This window comes from Podarcis vaucheri (assembly GCF_965113315.1).
Source record: "Podarcis vaucheri genome assembly, chromosome: 1".
Lineage (NCBI taxonomy): Eukaryota > Metazoa > Chordata > Lepidosauria > Squamata > Lacertidae > Podarcis > Podarcis vaucheri.
Window position 1 is genome coordinate 64,737,875 of NC_138759.1, and position 24,790 is coordinate 64,762,664.

Below are 24,790 nucleotides of genomic sequence, written 5' to 3' on the forward strand. Positions count from 1 at the left end.
TGAACATGGCCCAGAAGGAGCAGAACCACTGTATAACAGTAACCCCAGCTCCCAGCCCCTCTAGCTAGTCCAGAAGGATGTCGTGGTCAATGGTATCAAAGGCCACTGACAGATCCAGCAGAACTAGGAAACAGCTTTCACCTTTGCCCCTAGCCTGCTGGAGATCATCAATGGTGGTGCCCAAATAATAATTCTGTGTGCATTTACAGCAAAAATAGTGTGATAATATAACTAAGAAAGGATTTCAGGAAAGGACCTTTGACACCACTAGTAGCATTTGAATGCAAGCTGCCCTTCTTTTTCAGGGTACTGCGGAGCTTGCCACATGCCAGCACCCTTGTGAGTTTTTGGGTGATCTAAACAGAACTTTTAAGAGACAACGGAAAATTCCACTTTATGCATAGCAGAAAATGTGTCCAGAACAATCACCACATAAGGCAAGTACATGGATATTTTAGGAGGTATATTATGTGATACCGCTTAATCACACAACACAATTACTTTGCTTTCACCTTGGCTCCTTGGAGCATCAGCAAAGAGATGAGGCAGACTTGTTCATGGCATATGAGCCACGGGGAGTGAGCAACGTGAGGCGAAGACCAGGTGTTTACTGAATCTACATATCAGAAAAATAATGTAAACAGGTCTCTATATACAGTAGCCTGTCTACACATCCCCATCAATGCTACCACTCACTGTAATGCTGTGCTATGCCTTCTTTTTATTTGATGCATGCTATGATGTGGGAAGCAGAGGAGTTAGTGACTAACAGCCTTAAGTCCGATGCACGTCTTCATCATTCCCAAACAGGCGAACTTTGGTTGAGACTGAAACTCTGCAATTACAAAGACCAGGTAAACAATGAGCTACGAGAGCCAATGCAATGATCCCTGCTTAATATACATACTAAAAATAAGCTTTCAACAGTCATTTAAATTAATCCCTAAAAGGCAGCCAAACACTACCCAAACAGAAGCCTTTCTCTGAATACTGGCATGATACAAATAAGAGATTACACAGCTACGTGTTTAGCAGTTATCTTCTGTCTCCATGATCTTGAAAATACAGTATTCCTTATGCAGATATTTGTGGAAGACTATCAGTTCAATAGCGATTTGAAAGTCACTGAAATGGAGTAAAGGGTGGAAAGTAATGCACATCCCTGCTCAGAGTGAATGTTAGCACCCAGCATTCTTGGGCAGATGCCAGGGCCCCAGGGTCCCTTCTTGAAAATGCCCTGCCAGCCCCAGCCCCTTGCCGCACACCACCAAAAAGATTTCTGACTTGGTGCCCCAAACAATACTAGTTAAGTGTTTTCACTAATTCCTGAAAGCAATGTTTTGTTGGAAGTATTAAATGTCAGGTTGACCTAATTGCTGATCACACTTTGAAGTACGTACTGCTGCCCATTGCCAGGTAAACTTGCCAGGGTTGACTGAGAGGGGGGACGCCTATGAAAAGGCATTTTGCCTAGGCCTCCCTCCAAGCTGGAGTAGACCCAGGACGATGATTTAATGATTCTTTATGACTCATCTTTCTTGGAAAACAAGCATTAGAACTTGTGAACTGCTTATTTGGTGGGTTGCCGAATCAGAGCTATATGAACTGCAGAAGACAATGAAATGAAATAATAAATGTAAAAAAAAGTCATGTTTAAATTTAAAGCATTAATTTTGATGCTTATAGTACGGATTATATATTCATGATTGCAAATTGTAACTGAGTTATGAAACTTTATATTCTTTGAAATGACTGCTTAGAAAATAAATGATAAATGAATTATATTGTTAGTTAGTTTTTTAAACAGAGGTAATTTTGTGAAGTCGCATGAAATTATTTACTCTGTTGTTTTTAAAATGGTTACTCTGACAATATTTATTACAAATATTCTCGTTTAGTTTTTCTATTTTTAGATATCTATAAATTTTGCATTTATGGAAAAAATAACAAGCAAAGTAGAACATAAAATCCAAGTACTACAATAACAACTGTAAAAACATTAAAAATATACTAGTTGGTAAAAAGATTTAGATGTTTATAAACTTTGCTTTCTGGCAAATACATCTTTCTTCTCTCCCCCCCCCCCCTTTATTACACACAAATGAATCAAAATAAGAAATGGATCAAAATTGCAGAAATGTATGATATAAAGTTATGGCAAGAGTGCGTAATCTTTCAGCTCAAGGGCTACATTCCCTTCTGGGAGTCAAATGCCAGTGGTGCATGCAATGGAGGCAAAAGTGGACAGAACAATAAATGTGAATTTTACCCTTGTACAACCAGGTAGGCAAGAAGCATTGAGAGTTGAAAGACGCACTCCTACCAAGCAAAAGTGCTTGATGGTGCAAAACAGGGCTGATGTGGGGTGTTGCTTGGGTGAATCTGAGGACCAGACAGAGGCATGAAGGGTCATATTTAGCCCCCAGGCCTAAGGTTCCCCATCCCAGTGTTAAAAGGAATAAGCAGGCATTACAGGTGGATTATCATCTCATATTTAAAGGAACAGAAAAGCTAATGCACCAGATTCAACTAAATTGTAGAGCTAGTGGAAGCCAGCGCAGTAAGTTCTGCTAGTGCAAGATACATGCCATCCTCTCATCCATATGTGTTCTCCCTGTAGCTGCTTAGGGAGGGTCAAGAGAAACTCCAGAACAGTGCATGTAGCAAGAAGAGATTGTTCCTATCTGGCAAGCTGAAATATTTGTGCTGGCAATGATCTCCTCAGCACAATGATGACTTCCACCCAAAATCTGATGAAATGGCTTGCTTTTTCTGCATTTAGGATTGAATGAGCAGTAACAATCTGTACAAGAATAACTAAATAAGCCTACAGATGTTTTAACCACTTTTTAAAGTTTTGGGGAAGACAACAGATTATGGTTCTAAAAGATGCAACAAGATGCAAGCCACTTGGAGGGGGGTGTAGCCTGAATAAGAATATTAAATCTGACTGGAATATAGTTCACAATATACAGGAGGATAGGTAGCACCATAGTTACAGAAATAGCAGCCAAAAAGATTCAGAAAGAATATTAATTGCATTTTCTAGTAATTGTTTTTGTTATATTATTGTGACAAGCATTTTTTTTGAAATCTTTACTTTTATATTTAAATAATTTTTTTAAAAAAATGCTCGCCAAAACACTGCACTAAGGAGGACATATTCAAAACTGTTAAATAAGCCACACATGGGTGGCACTGTGGTCTAAACCACAGAGCCCTAGGGCTTGCCGATCAGAAGGTTGGTGGTTCGAATCCCCGCCACGGGGTGAGCTCCTGTTGCTCAGTCCCAGCTCCTGCCAACCTAGCAGTTCGAAAGCACGTCAAAGTGCAAGTAGATAAATAGGTACCGCTCCGGCGGGAAGCTAAACGGTGTTTCCGTGTGCTGCTCTGGACTAAGCCAGAAGTGGCTTAGTCATGCTGGCCACATGACCTGGAAAAACTGTCTGCGGACAAACGTTGGCTCCCTTGGCCACAAAAGCGAAATGAGTGCCGCAACCCTAGAGTCGTTTGCGACTGGATTTAACTGTCAGGATCCTTTACCTTTTTTTAACCACTATTTACTTATTAAAAATTCACAAAGAAGTACTTAGTATTTAAAATTCACCAGAAAAGAGCCAAGAGGAGCAGAAAATGTAGTACACTCTGGAAAGCTACAACAGTGCTACATAAAATAAATACTGTTTGATTATTCTATAGCAGGTTATAGTAGAGCAAAGGGGAGCATTTCACAAATCATTTAACAGAAGTGGTATCAGAAAGTTCCTTGACGTCACACTCTGCAAACTGGTTACATAAGTACAGTTAGATTAAAGCACACATAGTCCCACAGCTGTTAACAGGCCCAAATGAGCTTAAATCCAAAATCTTACTCTTAGAAAAGATATGCCTTCTTATTCTGACATTACTATAAACTTCTAAAGCAACAATCTCAATGCTAAGCACAGGAGCACTAGAAGTTGCATCTGCAAATACAGTACCTAAAGCAGAAGAATATTAGGGAAAGGTTGAAAATAATTGCTTTTTTATTGTTTAAAATATGGCTCACAATGCATCACACATAATACATTAAAATGACACTGATTTTGTCCTGCGTGCCTTATTTTAACAAGAAAATCAAAAACATTTGCCTACAATTAAGGATAGCTGTTTACAAAATGTTGTCAGTAATACATCATAAATTACACTATAAGGCCAAGTTAAAATAAAAATGAGCCCTGAACTATCTCTGGATTCTGCACAATGACCCAATATAAAGACTGCTTTTGGATTTATGAAAATGCATAGAAGGTCTATATGTATGACTGGATTTAGGCCTCTTATTTTTCTTCACTGAAACATACTTTTCTTCCTTGGGAGGAGGCACATGAACTGGTTTCCAAGGGACTGGATTGTAAAAGGCTGGAGCTGGATATGTACTTCCTTCTGGATAGCCTGGAATGTTTAAAGAAGCACAGTGTTTCAATCTAAACTATTAGCAATAACATTGTTTCTTAGGGTGCAATCCTACACACTTACCTATGAACAAAACCCATTGAACAAAGAAAGGCTCGCCTCTGAGTCGACAACACTGTGGGGTTAGTCATTCTAAGTTAAGATTCAGGGATCATTCTATGCTTCATGGAAGGGCAGCCGAGGGGCTGGAAGATGCTGTAGATCCACCTCTCTACAAGCAAAGAGGGAGTTGTGCAGGCAGAGCTTTGCTATGTGCAGGAGTGGAAAGCTCGGCTACTGCTTTACTGAAAGTGGTTCTCCAAGCACAGCAGAACCAGACACAGGGAGAGATGTCAGCATTGTATCAGGGAGACCTTGGAGCTGTCTAAAGTTCCATTGTCTCCTGACACCTCCACCCAAAGTGAGAAAGAACGCTATCTGCAGAGTTGGCTTATTTCTTCTTTCATTAGTGTCATTGAAATGCAAAATAGATATAAATAAATAAGCCATATCCCCCCCCCCCCCGTGGCTTGCAGAAGTTGCCAGCACTTCGGAAGTAGCGATTTCTCTCTCTGCACAGCATCCCCCATCACCAGCTTATGATTGTTCTGCCCAAGAACTCTGCCACTTTAATGAAATTTTACACAAAAGTTTTTTGGTTTTTAAAAAATGTACCATCTACCTAAGACTACAAATCCTTCCAGCAGTTATTGCCTGCATAGTTCCTTTCCTACATTCAATGAACCAAGATTTATTTTCACTTTCAGAGCTTATACTTTATATACAATTTTATAGTCTGTAACAAATAAGGGATCAGCCCGCCTATATTGTTATCCTATTTAACTTTCTTCACCTGAAAGATCAACTGAGATCTCACGATACCTTACAATGGCCTTTAAGGATGTCTTTAACACATCCCTGGGCAATTTACAGGACAATAAATATACAAATATCCTTCCACTCTGTAGATCTCAGCAGTATAATGAACAGTGTCTCGGATCCTGATATCCCATGAATTTAAGAAAGTTCATGGAAGGGAACTTTGCTGTCATCACTCCCTGGAGGGTAAGGAAACTTTCCTAAACAGAGTGGCATGAGGCACAGGAGGCTGCCAGTGGGAGCAGGGGGGTCACACAAAACTGGGTGGAGGCATCACGTGTGAGTAGAGCTTGGTTTGAGCAAGGTGCATTGCCCCATTTTAGGTGACCTCCCTCCCCAAGCGATCTATGTCATGCTCCAACCCTCCAGAGACAATTTCAGGGGCACAGGAAAAGACACAAAACTCTTCTGTCAATTTCCTTCCATTCACCAGTGTGAGAGTACTGAACTTGTTACCCAAAATGCCAATGTTAAAGGTCAGTTTATTTTCATCATTGCTTCATTTTTATCACTGTTTATCAGAGAAGGAGAGCGTGCTGCATGTGCTATACCTAAATTATGGCAGCAGGAATGTGGTGCCTTTGCCATAACAATCCTATTTGTCTGGAAAGAAATGTAAATACATTTCATTGGAGTGGTCAAAACAAAGTCTGGAATATGTTCTCTACTGTGAACAAAACTGGGAAGAATATTTTTAATAAATTACTTAGATAAGTGACAGCAGCTGTCTGCAAGTACTGTAACAATGTCCCAAGACAAAGCATGAAAGAAGTATGCACCACTATCTATAATCAAACCAAAGCAAAACAGCAACTGGTTTTGTGTCTGGTGTGCTGTTTAGTGTTCAAAAGGAACAGCAGCCTCTCCCAGCAAATAGTTTAGGTTAACATTTTTATAAGTGCAACACATTTGGCAAATAACGATGAAAGAAATGTCATTTAAATGACAAGTATGCTTATTTTTTTCTAGAAAAAAAATAAGGCCAGAAACAACATATATGCATTTCTGGCTGTAACAGGATGTGTTTTATTGAAAATAGGATCAAGGGTGGGTAGGCAGGCTGGAGTCATGCACATGGTGTCAGGCCAACTGATTTCAACAGGGCATAAGCCTGCGTAACTTGACTCAGGATATCTACCCAAAGACAACTTCTACACTGCACAAAAATTAGATCTGGGCCGATATGAGAGAGGCCAATTTTCTTCATTGGTAAAACCTTCAATAGGCCTATCATGAGCTGAGGTCCAAACTTATGAATCTGTCTCAAAGGTGGTGGCTACATTTGCCTTGAAAGGTTTGACGATAAGGCCCAATGTTTTAGGTGCAGGCAGAAACCATAATCTTTAGCCCCCTTCAGTCATTACTCATGTGAAGAGAAAAAGTGAGTGCAAAGAAACTATGGAACTGCTTTTTGCTCCCCTCAGCACTGCATGGCTTCTGTCAGATGCTCACAAGTTTAGCTTAAACTTCTGCAGCAAGGAGTCTTCTCTAATTGAGGAGGCTGCCATCAACTCTGGAAGATGTTAATCAGTATAAAGGCAGATTAAACATTTAATAAATTTATGAATAGAAGAGCATTCTTGGAAGAATAGGCACTGCAAAGAACAAGAATGTATGTGCCAGTATATTTTACTGAACTCTACTGACCAAAATGAATGCTTTCAAAAGTAGAAGATTTCCAATGATATAATCTTGAGTTATTTGGGGTGTGGAATGGGACCAAATATACACATTCCTTAATGTGAGGCAACATCTACTGTTTGTGGCCTGTCTGTATCCACATCTATGGCTAAGGAGTTCTAGCAGATGAACATTTAAAACAAAATATTCAAAAATAAATAGTAAAAGTATCAGAAAACTGCTCCTGCTACACAACTTATGAAGACTGTATTAGTCTGTCTAGTACAGATACAAACCAGCATCTTTCCCATCTGCAGAGGCACAGCCAGCTGATGCTTGGCGGGGCTTAGTTTTGGAATTTTGCAGCCATTCTTTGAACATCTGCTCTGATTTTTCTTTTTTCTCCTGTAGTTCAGCTTCCCGTTGTTTTTCCTTCTCCTACAAAAGGAAAAGAGCCAAGAATGCCAAAATGTCTTAATACAACTGTCTTCTTCCAGATGTATTACTTCACCACTGTAACCAATTACTCTGGGTACAATCCAATTATAGTTAAGCACCTATAAGTCCTACTGATTTGAATTTGAAAGATTTAAACTCATGTTCTAATTCCAACACTGACATAAACAATATTTTAAAGTCTCTCATTTTGGCTGGTTTATACATTTGGTGTTTCAAAAGTTTCATGTATGTTTTCATGATTTACAAAACAAGGCCAGCAATGTACTATCAGGACTCAGTGTAGTGAAGCATCCTCTCCCTAATTCAAATGTAATCTCAGCAACGAATTCACCAGGTGAACACTATTATTGAAGTTCTACAATTTGTAATATGGAGATGTTACTGACCTACCTTAAAGAAGAGTTTATTTACAGTATTTAGAGGACACCCTATAACAAAGTTCTCAGGGAGGCATAAATCAAGAAAGAAATCAATTTAAAATTCAGTAATAAGATACTAGAAGTATAAATACAGCTTAAAGAAATGAGTTGTAGAGTTAAAACACCTTAATGCCAAAAGAGATTAAAAGGCTTGGGAAAATAAAAAAAGATTTTCACCTGGTGCCAAAATGAGAATAAACCAGGTGCCAGGTGAGCCTCTCTGGGTATAACATCCCACATCTAGGGTGCTACCACCAAGTAGGGTCCCTCTCCCATAGCCACCTGCCACACCTCACTCAGTGGGCGCACTTGGAGAAGGATGTTTGAAGATCTCAGGGTCCAGGTAGGTACATGTGGAAAATGGCAGTCCTTCAGCTAGCCTGGTCCCAAGCTGTGAAGGACCTTAAAGGTCAAAACCAACCCCTTGCATTGCGTCCAGATTACTGACATGATACATGGGTGGAAGGCTGTGAACAATCAAAAAACACTGTATGAATTTTGTTATTACTATTGTTATGGAGTAACATGTTTCAGTTGCATCATAATATCAGTCCAACAAGATATGTTGTTGGTTTAAAAATACAACTTTCAGAGAATGGTATATCCGTATATCTGCAAAATCTACAAACTGTTTGGCGCCAGTTGAACAAAAACACAATTCTTTTAGAAATCCTGTGATTCTTATGTAGCTGTGAATAACAGTTATACCATGAAGGGGAGCTATAAAATGAAGTGTGCATTTAATAAACTTCGATAACACTGCAACGTTCACAAGCTTCATTGTACCCCAGTCCCTTTTCTGAAACAAAAATGGATTACTCCTCACATTAGCATACATCTTCATCACCCATTAATCCCTCTGAAAGACATCTCGATTACAATATTGCACATGCAGTATGCTATAAATTTCTCTATGGTTCCAAGACTAACTTAATCAACAAAGCTATACAAATAAATTCATCAAGTAAGCCAAGCTGCAAAGTAGAGGATAAGAAAAATCCTCAAAACAGGAACTCATTCCAGATGAGAACTATGTGTGTGTTACACCTCTAAGAGCAACCAAAACCAGATCAGCATCTCTTCAAATGAAAAAAATGGGATAAAAGTTACCTTCTCTTCCTTCTTCTTCTGACCTTCTTCCATTTTCTTTTTCTTTAGCCATTCCTGATACATCTCTCGCGACTTTTCCTTTGATTGTGCTCTCTCAAGTTCTTTGGCTGCTTTTTCTGCCATCTCTTTGCTGAGCTTAAGTTCCCTTTCCCGTTTTTCCTGTAGATAATAATAGAAAACATTTAAGAGAGAGCAGTAATAACAACTCCTACAAAAAGTTGACTAGACTAGAACCCTTTTCCCTCATATCCTTGTTCTCTATTTGCAGATTTTTTTTCTTGTACGCTAAGTATTTATGGGCATCCTGACCTACTGAAGTGGTAAAACCCAGATAAAGGTAATTCACTGGTCCAGATAGGTGCCTTCTGTCATTCTTCTTGCAGCATTCAGCTCAAATGTGAATAGCTCCTGGTATCTGGAAACACTGTGCTTTCCCATTGTACTGACACTACTGATTCACATGAATGTTGCACAGGTGGTATGAAAGTCTTGATATGATTACTCAAGTTGGTGGTTTCTTTGCGTGTGAGTTCCTGTTTTGAGGATTTTTGTGTTGTTTTTTTACAGTGAAAGAGATATGACCAGTTTGTAGATGGTTATCCAGATGAAGAGATGAGTTGCCTGCAGCTAGGCCAAGCATGGACAACTACAGATAACTCCATGCAGCAACCTCTGGACACTATAAACAAAAGGACCAGTTAAATAACGGAAAGCTCTAGCTGCCTTTGACAATCTTCAATAAAAGTGTATTTTTTTATGCTGTGAGTTTTTATGTTCCCTGTAAATTAATAAACTGGTTTGTGAAATAAGCATTTGCCAATGTGCTTGTGCTTCATGAAAGAGACCGCCTAGATTGCTTGGCTTCACCTTTTCTTGGAAAAGCGCCTTATGCCCAGATTAGCCAAGGGGAACCCAGAACACAGGCTGGAACATAAAAGGGTGTGTCAGGCCCTAAATCAAGTTCTTCCCACTGCTCAGGCTTGTTTCAGAGTGATTGGCATGGAGACCCTGGTTCAATTCTGCCTATTTATTTCTATGATTAATATCATATTAAATGTTGTTTAAACTTTTATTTGTTCCACAATTTATTAGTTAAGAGAAAAATACGACTTGCATAGACAGCCCATTACCTCAGTGAGTTTTTGGTCCTGATAAAAAGAACTAGAAAGCTACATATTTGTCATGTCTACACTTCAAAATACATATGTGTTTTCAGTCTGCTTCTCAGAAAAAATGCTTTGATCTTGTCTTCATTAGTGATACGATCTATTTTTTAAATTACTGATGAGTTTATATACCCTTTAATGTCATTGACAATCACAGAGTTCTGTCAAATTAATTTATTCTAAAAATACCAGTTATCCTTAGGATGAAAGACTTCAGTTCCCACTACTCCACCCAAGAACATTATTAGAGATAATACAAACAAATGAAGCTTGCAGGCATACCCCTTTTCAACTTTATTTCAATCAAAAACTTAAAAGGAATAGGGGGATAATGCAATACCTTTACAATACCTTCTACCCTTTACAAACATTCATTACTGCAAACAGTGGCACTTGCAAACAGCAGCAATGCATACATATACCAGGCTAGTTTGTTATTATTGTATGTATTTTTATATTGTAAACACCCTGTGATCCTTGAAGGGTGGTATAGAAATTTAATAAATAAGGAAAGAAAAAAAAAAGATCAGATTAATAAAACAGTAATGATTCCAATGACTTACACATTACTGTTTTAAAGAATTTCAACACTGCCCTAAGAACGCTTTCATTTATTTTCCTGTGCCTACTAGTTTCCTTTATACAAAACGTAAAGAAGAGTAAGTTTGGTGTAGTGGCTGGAGTGTTGGGACTTCAACTGCTAAGTCACAGGTTCAGCCTTGAACCTCCCCAAGATACATTGAGTCAATAGCTGTCAACCTAGCCAATTGATGCACAAGCAATGCTGGAAAGGGATGACACCATGTACACTACTCCGAGTTCTCAGAGTGGTGGTTATATTATAAATGATGAAAGTAGTTTGGGCCAAGATATTCAAGGGTGAGCAGACCGTATTAAGATTCTTCTCTTAAGAAAAACCTTTACAAAACTTACCCCACCCTCTAATGTGATTTGAAGCAATGCGTAAACCAAATACCTTTGTCATTATCCCTTTTCTATAATCCTGCTAACCATTTTGCTTGGCATTTATTCAGATGCCATTCTATGTCATGAGGAAATTCTAATTCATTCAACTGTCCTTCCCTGTTTGAACATGCACTGTACACCTCATCTGCTAGTATCAGCTTCTCCAACTTGACAATAATTAAATCAGGGCTTGAAGTGTTTATACTACTATGGTTTAAACAGATGTCACTGTTCTATGATACTAGTAAGTACATGTAAGAACGTATGAAGAGTCTGTGGGGGAAAATATCTGGTGCGGTATCCTGTTCTCACAGTGGCCAGCCAGATGCCCATGGGAAGCCCACAAGCAGGAGCAGAGCACAAGAGCAACCTCCCCTCCTGTGGTTTCCAACAACTGGTATGCCGATCTGCTGGGATCTGCTGTAGCATGGTCCAATCACATGCCCCTAGTGAATCATTGTAAAGGAGTACCACATGCAACCCTGAAGGAGCAGTGGTTACTTCCCACATCACTGTCAACCTCCTCTGTGAGCTGGTGACCGCAGCTTAGGAAGCAATAAAATTGGTGCACCTATTCATAAGGTGCTTCTTTACAAACATTTCTGTACTTGTGCTGCTGTAGGTATTATTACTGATTTATTATTTAAATGTATATCCCACATTTCCACACAATGTTGCCTGAAATGGCTAGCCACCAAGATAAAATACAACATGCAGAGAGTATATTAACCTAAGCTCATCTACTTTCAAGCTGAACTAACTTTTTACCCTGGACTTTACCCTGTAAGAGTTAACATTTTTCACTTGGTCAGTCTAATTGATTCTAGTCTCAAACTACCACGCTTTGATTCAAAGGGCAAGCTTATAATTTATTTAAATAATGTTGTGGCAAAACCTTTTTGTTCTTGCATATGGTGAGGAAGTGGTGGACTGAAAGGACAAGCGTTCCTTTAGCTCTGCATATCTATAGAATAAAGTATGCACTAAAATAAGGTTTGTGACCTGGTGACTATTTACTATTAGCATACATATTCTCAAAACCAGTATGCTTTTAATCTGTTTTGAATATCTACAGTAAGACTACTCTGAATCTCAACCAGACACAATACCAGTCTAATATAACTTTTCATTATTCAAAAGGAGGTATGGAGTAGAACTGACAAACTGGTTTTAAGCAGACTCACCTGATGTGAACCACCTGGATCAATAAGCAGACTGGATTTGGAGTCCACTTTGGAATCAACATTCTTACAGGTTCCACAACAAGATGTGTTTGAGGGTTGCTTCCGAGTCTATTTTCATTTTTTAATGGTAATTCCAGCCACCTGAATAGCATCTGGAACATGAGCATCCTCTCCTGCTGTTGCGCATTGCAAATAGTAAAACTGGGAGTCATCAGAATTTATGACATGCCATCACTCTCAGGGAGACTGTATAAATAATGGTTTCCCTACATGGAATTACCTTTAAAATTGAAAACAGACTCAGAGGTAGCCCCTGGACCACCCTATGAGTAGTTTTGTTTTCCGTATAGAAACAGGATGGAGTAGACTTAAGTGTGCTTCCATGCTGAAAGTGGACAGAATGGAATAGGACTGATGTGCCTACTGATATTAAAAATAGCTAGAAGAATACTAAGGCTACAGTCCTCAACCCAGTCTTGGGAATTAGCGTCATTTAATGGAACTTTCTTTTGAATAGACATTTGTAGGATTGCTCAGATACTCTGCCATTTAATAAACTCGTATTAATTACTGCCACTGACATTATAGGTGTCAAGCTTTAAGCACAGACCCCTGGAGACTAAGTATGCGATTCATTCCTGTTGAACTATGAAAAAAATGTGGGGAAAAATATCTGTATTAGCATGAAATCCAACAGTGTTTATGATAGCTTGGTAATTTATGTTATTCCTAGACCAGGCCAAGTACACATAAAAAGGAAATAACTGGCTATGTGAAAAATGTAAGGCATTATTTAAGAAAAAGGCTATAAAATTCTTCACCCTTTTCACCTCTTCATTTTTTTTCTGGACCCATTCTTTGTGCTTCTCTTCAGCCAGCTTTTTTTTTATTTCGCGTTCCTGTTTTTCCTTCCTTTTCTCCTTTTCCTGATTCACCTCCTATAATAACAACAACAAAACATTACTACTACTACTATTATTATTTTTTATTATTTCACCCATCTGACTGGTTTGCCTCAGCCACTCTGGGCAGCTTCCAATAAATTAAAATAGTAGTAACGCTCCGCTCGCCCACACTACCCCTCCATCACCTGACTTTGCTCTCCGGCTAGACCAGGTTTCTTGAGCAGGTTGGCGAGGGAGTTACTTTTCAAAAACACAAGCCAAAATCACACCGGTAGGGCTGCCACCACTCCCTTTAGTCAGGGGAACCCAGAGACACCACCCAGGGAGAAGGGTATGTCCCATTAACCTGGCAATTCCCCCCCTCTACAAGCTGAATCCACAGGCTTGCAGACAGAAATTCACACGGTAAAGCGTAACTAAGCGGAAGGCTCGGATTTAGCTATTCCCTCGGAAAAGGCACAAATACCAACAGATTCTACTAAAGGGTTTATTTTAAAAGAATAACAGAAAACATGTTGAAAATCAACAGGCACATCTTATGAGTCTTACAGACATAAAAATAACAACGCTGTATATTATCACTAGCTTTACATACTCACAAAGGAACATGGTTAGAATAGTCAATAGTCCTTTCAAGCTGTTGCGTAATGGAGATGTTTGAGGAATTCCATTTCAAAGATGGAAGTTACAGCCGGGCATCTTTGCAAGTTGCAGAGCAATGGCAGAGAGCAAACACAAAACATCCCTTGATCCTTTTATCCAAAATTCAGACTTGGCGTCGTAACTTTTAGCCAATCAAGAGTTTTAATTTGATCAGCTCACTCTTTTGCAGCTAGGTCAGTTTTAGGTTTGAACCCTAATTAAAAGTGTTTTTACTTTTTACTTTGTTGTACCACCAGAAACGGTGGTTTTTTATCCATGTATTTTTATTTTGTTTTGTTTTATTTTGGGTTGGGGTGGGATGGTTTGTTGAGTGGGGTGGGGATTGGTTTTGCTTTGGTGTAATTGTTTTTTTGTTTTTTGTTTGTTTGCTTTTATATTTTGTAAATGGAGGCGAGTATGAGGCTTGGGATTCCTACTGTGGAGGGGCGAGGGAGGTATGGCGGTGGGGGCAGATGGCATAGGCGAAGGGGATCGAGATACGGATATGCTCGTACCCCTTCCAATCTGCGCCCCATCCCGAGAGACGAGGGTAGGGTGAGCAAGGATTACTCACCTCCGTCACTGGTGTTGTGCAATGCCAGGTCTATAGGCAACAAAACCGCCACCATGCGAGATTTCATCATCTCGCAGGGGGTCGACCTGGCTTGTGTGACGGAGACCTGGGTGCGCGAAGGGGATACTGTTACCTTACGAGAGATGGCGCCCCCGGGTTTTTCCGTCCTCCACCAGTCACGGACTGTGGGCCGGGGGGGAGGGGTGGCATTATTAATCCGGGAAGATTGTTCTTTCAGGGCTCTACCACCGCCATCGATCCCCGGCACTGAATGTGTTGGCCTAGTGTGGGGCTCCGAGGGGAGCTTGGCTGTCTGGCTGGTGTACCGGCCACCTAGCGCACCAGCAGCCACCCTGTCAGGCCTGCTGGAGGCGGTGGCCGGCTGGGCCTTGGAGTTCCCTAACCTATTGGTATTGGGGGACTTCAACATCCATGCCGATGCCACTCCCTCCTCACAGGCTCTGGACCTGGTGTCTTCCATGGCGACACTAGGGCTCTCCCAGTTTGTTTCGGGCCCCACACATCAATCAGGCCACACGCTGGATCTGATCTTTGGCGTCGGTATAGATGTGATCATGTTTCCTTCAATGAAGGTGCCATGGTCTGATCACTATGCTATGAAAGCCAGGATTGATGTTCCATCCCCACCCTGCTTAGGTGGTGAGCCGATTTGGGCTCGCCCGCGGAGGCTGATGGATCCTGATAGATTCCGTCAAGCCTTGCGGGACCTTTCTCCCCCTGGCGACTCATTGACTGAGCTTGTTGAGGGCTGGAATACCCAGCTTCTGGCAGCCATCAATGAGATCGCACCTAAGCGCCCTCTGCGACCCCGCAGAAACCGGGCTCCCTGGTTTACTGAGGAGCTCCAGAAAATGAAGCGGGACCTCAGACGGCTAGAGCGAGTATGGCGGGGTGCCCGTGACGGAGCCTCAAGAACATCTTATAGGGTTTTTATGAAAACCTACGAGATGGCAGTGAAGGCCGCTAAGAAGTCCTACTTCTCGGCCTCCATTGCATCCGCTAGCTCTCGCCCGGCACAATTATTTAGTATAATTCGGTCTTTAACGTCCCTCGAAGGACAGCCAAATTTAAATAACAATTCGACACACAGCTGTGAGGCATTTGCGAGCTTTTTTGCGGAGAAGGTCCTGTCGCTCCGCCATGACCTCCCTGCCAATTTGGATACAATAAAGGAACTGGAGGCCCCTCGACTGTCCTCGGGTCCAGTATTGGACCACTTTGACCGGATATCCCCAGCCGATGTGGACAGACTCCTCCGAGCTGGAAAGCCCACCACTTGTCCTCTCGACCCGTGCCCATCTTGGCTGATTAGAGCATGTCCAGACGAGGTGCGGGCCCCCCTGGGGGATATCATCAATTTGTCCCTTGGCACCGGGACATTCCCAGGGGAACTGAAGGAGGCAGTGGTGCGTCCGCTCTTAAAGAAAACATCATTAGATCCCTTAGATCTATCCAATTACCGCCCAGTTTCGAATCTTCCATTCCTGGGTAAGGTGATTGAGAGAGCGGTTGCTGAACAGCTTGGTAGGTTTCTGGATGAAACATCGGCTCTGGATCCATTCCAGTCCGGCTTCCGCGCTGGTCATGGGACCGAGACGGCTCTGGTCGCCCTAACAGATGATCTTCGTAGACAGCTGGATCGAGGCGGGTCGGGGCTGCTGATTCTTCTAGATCTGTCAGCAGCTTTCGACATGGTCGATCACGAACTTCTGGACCACCGCCTCGCCGACGTGGGGATCCAGGGCACAGTCCTTCAATGGCTGCGCTCGTTTCTCTCTGGTCGGGGACAGAGGGTGGCGCTTGGGGGGGAACTGTCATCCCGCCACTTCTTGGTGTGTGGAGTGCCTCAGGGTGCGATTCTCTCCCCGATGCTTTTTAACATCTTTATGCGCCCCCTCGCCCAGCTTGTCCGGAGTTTGGGGCTGGGCTGCCATCAGTATGCTGATGACACCCAACTCTATCTGTTGATGGATGGCCATCCTGACTCGGCCCCAGACACACTGAACAGATGCTTGGAAGCTGTGGCTGGATGGTTACGTGGGAGCCGGTTGAAGTTAAATCCTTCGAAGACAGAGGTCCTCTGGCTGGGACGGGACGATATGGGATTGAGGGGGCAACTCCCATCTCTTGCGGGGGTGCAATTAGTGCCAGCACCGTCCGTTAAGAGTTTGGGTGTAATCTTCGATACCTCCCTCTCCATGGAGGCGCAGATTGCAGCTATAACAAAGGCGGCATTTTTTCATCTCCGCCAAGCTAAGCAGTTGGCCCCTTACCTCTCTCGCCCTGACCTAGCCACTGTGATCCATGCGACGGTCACCTCCAGACTGGATTATTGTAACTCGCTCTACGTGGGGCTGCCCTTGAGACTGACCCAGAAACTCCAGTGGGTGCAGAATGCCGCAGCGAGTCTCCTTACGGGGTCTTCGCTGCGGGATCACATTCATCCGGTGCTATACCAGCTGCACTGGCTCCCAGTGGAGTACAGGATCAGGTTTAAGGTGCTGGTTTTAACCTTCAAAGCCCTATACGGCCTAGGACCCTCGTATCTACGGGACCGCCTCTCCTGGTATGCCCCACAGAGGAACTTACGGTCCTCAAATAAAAACATCTTGAAGGTCCCAGGCCACAGAGAGGTTAGGCTGGCCTCAACTAGAGCCAGGGCTTTTTCGGCTGCGGCTCCAACCTGGTGGAATGCTCTGTCACAAGAGACAAGGGCCCTGCAGGACTTGACATCTTTCCGCAGGGCCTGCAAGACAGAGCTGTTCCACCAGGCCTTTGGTTAGGGCACAGCCTGACTCCCTCCTTTGGCAATCTTTACAATACTTTAGTTTATGGTTGCCATCAATTTTGATTTTAATTAATTCTTATGATGTTTTTATAATGTTGCACTATTTTAGTGTTGTTAGCCGCCCTGAGCCCGGCTTCGGCTGGGGAGGGCGGGATATAAATAAAATTTATTATTATTATTATTATTATTATTATTATTATTATTATTATTAAAATATCAAGCACAGTAAAACATCAAACAGCCCTTCTCCATACAGGGCTGCCTTCAGGTGTCTTTTAAAAGTCAGATAGTTTTTTATTTCCTTGACATCTGATGGGAGGGCATTCCACAGGCGGGACGATGGGGCTGGAGACACTTCTTCATGTATAAAGGGCTGAAGTTGTCTTTAACAGCAGTATCTCTGGTGAGGGACATGTGCTTTTTCTGAGTAGTTTGTCCATCATTGGTCCTCATCCACCTCACCCCGCAATCAGTTCTCAGCTGTTGCTCCTAGAAGCTGTCAGCATGTGACAGTGGCAACACCCAGTGAATGGCTTCAGTTAGCAATATATGAAGCAATATAAATCATCCAAATCTGTTTTTCTCAAATAATACGGGAAATGTACATTTTGGTGCCTGGCAATCTGCTGTCAAATGTAAATTATATTAAGTATTCACCTTCATAGCTCGTTCTTGTAGTCGAGCACGTAACTCTTTCTCTTTGGAAAGGAACCACTCTTCCCATGGCGAGAGATTTTCTTCCACAATTGGCCGATTTTTCCTTTTTGTATCTTTAAAATGGTCTGCACTGTGAAGTGACAGGTTCAAAATTAGACAGTGTTTTATGGGAATGCCATTTACTAGCTAATGGTATCAAAGATGTCTTATTATGTACATCTTCCTCTTTTGTACCGTATGGTTGGAAGCAATTCCTAAAACTGACAAACTACTTTTAAAATTCATTGAAGTACAAGGACCAAAGTATAATATTTAAAATACTTTTATAATGTCCTTCAATAAAAATGTCTGAAAGTTTATATTTAAAAACACAAAAACAGTTAACCTACAAAGTATTCCAGCAGTGGAAAAACAGTAGAATTAAAAGGTACCAAGTAAAAAACATCTGAAGGACTATGGTTTTACCTAGAAGATTTAGAAAAATAAAAGGACTCATGCTGAAACATCAAAGAAGTAGGCACTAGGTGAGCTTCTTTGAGGAGACCATTAGATTATGGACCCACTACAAAGAAGGCCATCTCCTGATAGCCATCACTATGCCTCAGACAGCTGGACACTGACATAATACCATCTACTGAAGATCTTAAAGCACAAGTAAACAATCCACATGGAGACAATATAGTTTTCAATCAGTCTGATCCTGATCCTAAGTTGTGAAGAGCTTCAAAAGTCAAGACCTGTACCAAAAACTGGGCCCAGATATGGACCAGTAAACAATACAACCTGATTAATACTTGCCTACAAGTATCATAACACAAAGTCTCAGTTAAGAATGTAAATACCACATTCCAAACTTGTACTAACTACAGTTTCCAAACCATTATCAAAGGCAGCACCATCTAGAGTGTACAGTTTAACTATTTTAACAACTGTATCAATATTATTCTTAGTTAAAAGCATGTTTATGATGCACAACAGCAAAGCTCTCTAAATGACATACAATAATATTAAAGTACAAAATAAAACCATAAAACCAAAGTAAAATACAGTATGGAAATGCAACTGGTCTCTTGACTTTTATATTAAAGGCCACAATTAGAGGCTGGGGAGGAGCAAAATGGGAAGGTGGAAAGAAAGACACTGATTAATCCTCTCTGCTGTGTTTCTGTTTAAAATCGTCTCCCCAAGGGGAGAAAAGCAGCTGGAGAACAACTTGAGCAGTAAGAAGGGAAATATATTCCTCTGTTGAAACTTGTAATCACAGAGCCTCATTTCACTTATACAAAGAGACTGAAATTGACTTGCATAGTTGTTAAGATGTAGCTTGAACCTAAGAAGCTATTTGACACTGGTAGGCAGTGGCGTAGCGTGGGTTGTCAGCACCCGGGGCAAGGCAAATAATTTGTGCCCCCTAATCCGTGGATTTTAGCACTCGAGTCTCTTCCGCGCGCCCCCCCCCCAGATGTTGCGCCCCCCACACTACGCCCCCTGCACCCCCCACACTACGCCACTGCTGGTAGGCACAGTGAGGAAAGCCTATCAAAAGCAGCACAGAAAAATGCATTTCAGGACTGCAACCTGTTCACTAAACCAGATAATTAACCATTAAGGGCTGGGGATAGGTGGGAATCAGATATCATTAAATAATTACATTTATGGTATAATCTCATATATAAAGACTTTCAATTTATGAATATAGTTTTTAAATAACTAAATTCAGTTTTATGTGACAAGCTACACACACATACAATACTCAGGATTATCTGAGCTATAACGTACTAACTGGGGGCTTTGTGACATAGCAAGGTGGGCTGTCTACATAATGTAGCATTGCTTGGCAAGGTTTCAACATCAAAATGTTACTGAAAGTCACTGGGCTCTTTTTGAAATAGCCAGTGTATTCATATTCCTGTGTTTTCTAAAAGAGTCACAATTTATGAATTTATTTTTCAAATCTAATATATTTAATAATTAGTCAACTAGACAAACTACTTAATGAGGTCTACAAATCAGCAACCTATTGTATTACCCATTTAACATACACTGTACACTGAACTAATATTTCAGAAGTATGAGAAAGTATGTTCAAGATCAAAGCTATTCTGTGTCAAAGATCAAAGCTATTACATTTGATATAAACATGCCATAGAAAATACAATACTCTCACTAATGCCCGGACAAAGATTCATTTTGACAGACTTTCTAATACCAATATACTAGAAGAGTTAAATAAATATTTACTATTTTAGCTTAGTTTTTAAACAGAAAAAAAATGAGGCACTGGTGTCTCATAGCATTTTTAAATTTTAAAAGATCTTAGTCCATCTTTCCCTGAGATTACTTCTGAGCAAATGTGCTTAGGGGTATGGTGTTAATATGTAATGGAACTTAGACCAGGAACACTCAAATATATTTAGCAATATTTCCTACAGGGTTTTTTGGAGGGAGGATAAGAGAAAGAATTACTAAATATTACTATTTGCAGGTAACATACTAGCTGGGAGTTTTAATCTGGTTTTATCTTATTGCTGATTTTAATCATTCTTTGAATATTTTAAATACTTTTTTTTACTGATACTTTTACTGTTTTTGTCAACTCAAGTTTCATTACAATCAAGTGGTATATAAATGTTGGGAAATAAATTAAAATAAGATGACAGGTTCACTATTTCTTCATGCCAGCCTTGAATGGAGGTCTTGTTGCTTTCTATTATTTTAATATCCAGGCTTTCTGTGGCTTAATAAGAGCCCAAAGAGGAATACAGTGGTACCTTGGGTTACATACGCTTCAGGTTACATACATTTCAGGTTACAGACTCTGCTAACCCATAAATAGTATCTCGGGGTAAGAACTTTGCTTCAGGATGAGAACAGAAATCCAAATCTATTTCTACTCATACATGCTTTCTCACAGCCCACATCTGTTTCAGGCTGCTTTCCTTATATGAATAACAACAAGGGAGGTATGCACTAACACTAAAAGAACAATTTCAAGCACAACTATCATATACATAATGCATTTTTATGTAGAATGTAGTATGCAAAATCTATGTAAATCCACAGTGATCAGTTTTTTGTCCAGTATGCTATTAGCCAAGGCAAAGCACAATATAATACTAGTCTAAAATGAATTAAGGTATACAGAAGGCCCCAGTGCCTTGTCGGATTTTGCCTGTAGTCTATTGACTACCCAGACAGGAAGGTGACACCTGGCTACACCATAGCCAGCTCCACAGATCCTCCAGCTCCTGTTGTGCCACAAATCCCTAGTTGTGCAACCCATGTGTCAAGTCTGCCAACCACAATCCAGGGGAATTATGCATGCAGAACACTTTTCATGTCGGTATGATATACAGTTCGAGAGGTGTTGCTATTCCAGTGGGTTCAAGGCAGAGATATTTTTTAAAGGCTTGTATTGCTTTATTGCACAGTACTGTAGTTTTATGTGATATTGCACTGTATTATACTGTAGTATCTCAGTTTCACTGCTACACAGATTGCATTTGCTGTTTAGTAAACACGCAGGGACGGTCTTCGGTATTAGGTAATAAGTACAGCAGACCCGTGACTTACTTGGGGGTTATGTTTTGACAATCGTGCATAATGACAAAATCAATATAGTCAAAACACATTGGGTGCAATAGCAGGTGGGACTGCCAAATTTCCCCTGGGCAGCTGCCCCCTTTCTAATTTTTTCCTCAAGCGCCTACAGCTGAAAGTGCACAAGCGAAACGTGTGTAAGTTGCAGGTCTAGTGTATGTAAACATACTGAGCAACAAAATAATCCAAGGCCACTTGAGCAGGGCCTAAGAGCTGCAGCACGGGTGGGCGACACGTTACCTATGCTGTTTAATCCTTTGAGGGATGCCTGATCCCCTGCTAGCTGGTGTTGCCTCTTCCTCCTGCCTCGCTCGGTGGAAACTTCGGTGGAAACTCGGAGAGATCAGGGAGAAAGAGGAAGACTTGCCGGCCCCCTCGTCGTCGGAGCTAGCAGGGGAGGGTGGGGTGGAATAGGCTGCCCCCCGCCTGCTACTTGGGGGCACGGAGGTGGGCATGGCGCTGACACCGACCTGCTAGGAAGGAACGTGAGAATGAGCGGCGGGCATTTCTCAAAGGCCGCCTTCCGCACCTGAGGCAGCTCCGGACTCAACCTCTTTGTTCCCCCCACCTCCTCAGCTCCCCAGGTACCAACTACTAGGCCTTGCTCGGCCCGCCCTCCGTCCCTCCGAGGCCCCCCCGGTCTTTGGCCGCACCTCCCTCCCCCAAGGCCGCGCCGCCGCCGCCGCCGCGCTCCCTCCCCAACCGCCCCGAGGACAGCGACGCCGGGAGAGCAGCCGTTCTACCTGAGGCCGCCGCTTTGAAACCCGCAGCGCCTGCTCTGCTCCCAGCGGTCCCCGCGGCCCGGCCCGCTCCGCCAACCACTACGCGCAACGGGCGCCATGGCAACGGCGACGCCGGCAGCCCGCTGGCCCGCCTTGAGGGCCTCTTTCACCGCTCTGTCGTCCTCGGAGAGAGAGGGGAGTCGGGCCCAGCTACTCCTCCCGCGTCTCCTCTTCCCTTTCCGCTTTCCCGAAATTAGTAAAACAAAACGAAACACTAAAACGGCCTCCCTTCCACAGCCCCGCCCCACGTCGCTTGGCTGAATTACCTCAACAATGCCCGCTGCCTCCGTCACTATAGTTTCTTCCTTCAGAAACGCCCCCGCCCTCAGCCACGCGCGGGCCTGGAGTCGGTGAGGGCTCGGCCGAGCAGCTCTTTTTAGTAGGAGGGCGGCTGAGCACTCAGAATATGCGCAACCCTAAGGAGCGCGTGTCGGGCTGCCTCTTGTCCCGGTGGACAAGCCACCAGCAGCGCAATAAAATGACTATGCTTATTTACGTAGAAGCTAAACAAGCTATAGCTTAGGGCCCCACTCTCTCAAAAAAAATTAAAGGAAAAAACCAAACTCTGTATATTCCCAAAATGTAAGATAAAAAATAAATAGAATAAAACCTACATACAGCAACAGTGTTTTGTGTTGTGTAGGCTCCTATTTGTTATCTGCAAATGACTTTAGATACCCATTAGGTCCATAAATTACCATATAGCATATATTGCTGACAAAGGACAGCTGGATATATAAAGGGCCCCATTACCTTCAGTAGCTTAGGGCCTCATCAAACCTACCGTATTTTTCGCTCTATAACACGCACCCGACCATAACACGCACGTAGTTTTTAGAGGAGGAAAATCCGTAGGCATGCCACCCGTAGGCATTCCCTCCATAACATGCACAGACATTTCCCCTTACTTTTTAGGAGGAAAAAAGTGAGTGTTATGGTGCAAAAAATACGGTAAATCCGGCCCTGATTAAGAGAGATGGAAATCTGTATATGCTGAGCCAAGATACCCATCCATAAAAAACAGGTGCATTAATTTTTTTAAAAAACCATTCAGTGGAAAATACCAGTGAGGAATAAAACCGAGTAACGCTGGATTTTTAAATAGATCTTTCTCAAAACTTGGCCACTGTTTGCACGTACCCAGGGGATGTGGAGGGGTGGGACCCTCAGCACTGGCAGCTATGCTGGGTGGTTTTTACTGCAGTTGGGAAACTTGAATTAAGAAGATCATCTTCCAGGGCAACAGGTGTTACTTTCCAGCTCCACCACCTATTATTGTTTAAATTTGTATGCTGCCTTTTATCCATAAATAAAAACACAGGCTCAGAATTCCTTTCAGCACTATCTCAGGGCATAACTGGTACAATGGATTCTGGAACCAACAATATAATACAGCAAAAAGCCTGGAGTGGCTGTGGTAACCCAGTCAGATGGGTGGTGTAAATAATAATAATAATAATAATAATAATAATAATAATAATAATAATAATAGGATGTCCCTATTTTCATCAGAGAAATGTTGGAGGCTATGGTGTTGTATAGAAAATTATAGTGAGCATTGAGAAATCAGCAGCCATCATGCAATGCCAGTAGTGCCCACCAATAGCTGTGGGAACAAGTACAACTGCTTCACAATCTCTGCTTATAATAGAAATCAATAGGTATGTTCAGTTCAGGAATAAGTAACTAATGCATGGAGTCCCCAATTTGGGAACCCATCAGTATTTGATTTTATGTTTGCCTAAGCAGAAATCACCCTTAGTCCAGCTTTAATTGTAGCAACAGCAAGAGACTTCCTTAGACAGCATCTGGTTAATCTTCTAGGTCTTCAGCAGGCAGGGGTATGACTTAACCCACCATCATGCCACCGGCCTAGGCCATCATCCTCTGCAGTAATAATGATGTATACCTATTGGAAGAGATCTCCTTTGAACAAGTCAGTAGCTGAGTAGAAGGCTGCATGGGTAAGTTTTATTACACAGTCCGTGTCACATGTAAAATGAGCTTTAAATGCTAGAGATAAAGCAGGCAAATGGAAAAGGATGCAATTTGGGAACTAGCTATTCTGCCAGTGTTGTGGCCCTCGTCTGACAATTTACTAGGACAAAGGAAGTCATACTGCTAGGCAGCTACTATGCCCTCTCCAAGCATATTCAGACCCCATTCAAGACTACACAAGTGCAGTGATAGAGGGAGGCAGATCTCTTATCTATGGCAGTGTAGTACAAAACTATTACTAAAAAAACCCCCACCCATGGTGGCACACAGAAGTCAAAGTATATTTCTAGGTGGGCAAGTTGTGTCCCACATGTTAAGTTATCCAAAAGAAAAATAGCTAGTGTATTTAGAATCAGATTTGTAAGAGGTGAAAGGGGCCACGAGGGTCATCCTAGTCCAACCCCCTGCAACGCACGAATCTTTAGCCCAACATGGGGTTCAAACCCAAGACCCTGAGACTGAGTCACAGCTCTACCAACAGAGCTATCCCAACATGTTAATGACATGAGTCTAAAAATGGGAGAGGCAAGCTTCTTGTTTGCAGGGTGCTTGCCCCCTGCCCCCACTGGCACCACCCACGCAACAA

The 24,790-nt window shown here is 42.0% G+C and overlaps 1 protein-coding gene across 5 annotated transcripts; it reads right to left on the reverse strand.

The window, feature by feature from the left end:
- Nucleotides 1-701: 701 nt before the first annotated feature.
- Nucleotides 702-22,309, reverse strand: CCDC34 (coiled-coil domain containing 34). Of its 5 annotated transcripts, none has more exons than XM_082210517.1 (7): nucleotides 21,665-22,046; nucleotides 17,825-17,954; nucleotides 13,059-13,175; nucleotides 8,922-9,080; nucleotides 7,230-7,371; nucleotides 4,344-4,434; nucleotides 702-835 (listed from the first exon to the last, which is right to left on the reverse strand). In XM_082210517.1, exons 1-7 carry the CDS (start codon nucleotides 21,877-21,879, stop codon nucleotides 775-777), a joined length of 915 nt encoding a protein of 304 aa, XP_082066643.1. In that variant the 5' UTR covers nucleotides 21,880-22,046; the 3' UTR covers nucleotides 702-774. The 5 variants fall into 5 exon arrangements, with proteins under 5 accessions (XP_082066643.1, XP_082066639.1, XP_082066640.1 ...); XM_082210513.1 differs by lacking the exon at nucleotides 702-835 and adding an exon at nucleotides 22,168-22,309 and having other exon boundaries at nucleotides 3,618-4,434; nucleotides 21,665-21,897; XM_082210514.1 differs by lacking the exon at nucleotides 702-835 and adding an exon at nucleotides 22,168-22,270 and having other exon boundaries at nucleotides 3,618-4,434; nucleotides 21,665-21,894.
- Between the last annotated feature and the right edge of the window lie 2,481 nt (nucleotides 22,310-24,790).

What these genes read in the sequence shown, in the direction of transcription:
- CCDC34 (XM_082210513.1), bottom strand. Translation starts at nt 21,879, where the DNA reads ATGCCCACCTCCGTGCCCCCAAGTAGCAGGCGGGGGGCAGCCTATTCC. An exon ending in TACAAGAACGAGCTATGAAG is followed by an intron (nt 13,176 to 17,824) that starts GTGAATACTTAA and finishes TTGTTATTATAG; the next exon opens with GAGGTGAATCAGGAAAAGGA. An exon ending in AAAATGAAGAGGTGAAAAGG is followed by an intron (nt 9,081 to 13,058) that starts GTGAAGAATTTT and finishes TATTATCTACAG; the next exon opens with GAAAAACGGGAAAGGGAACT.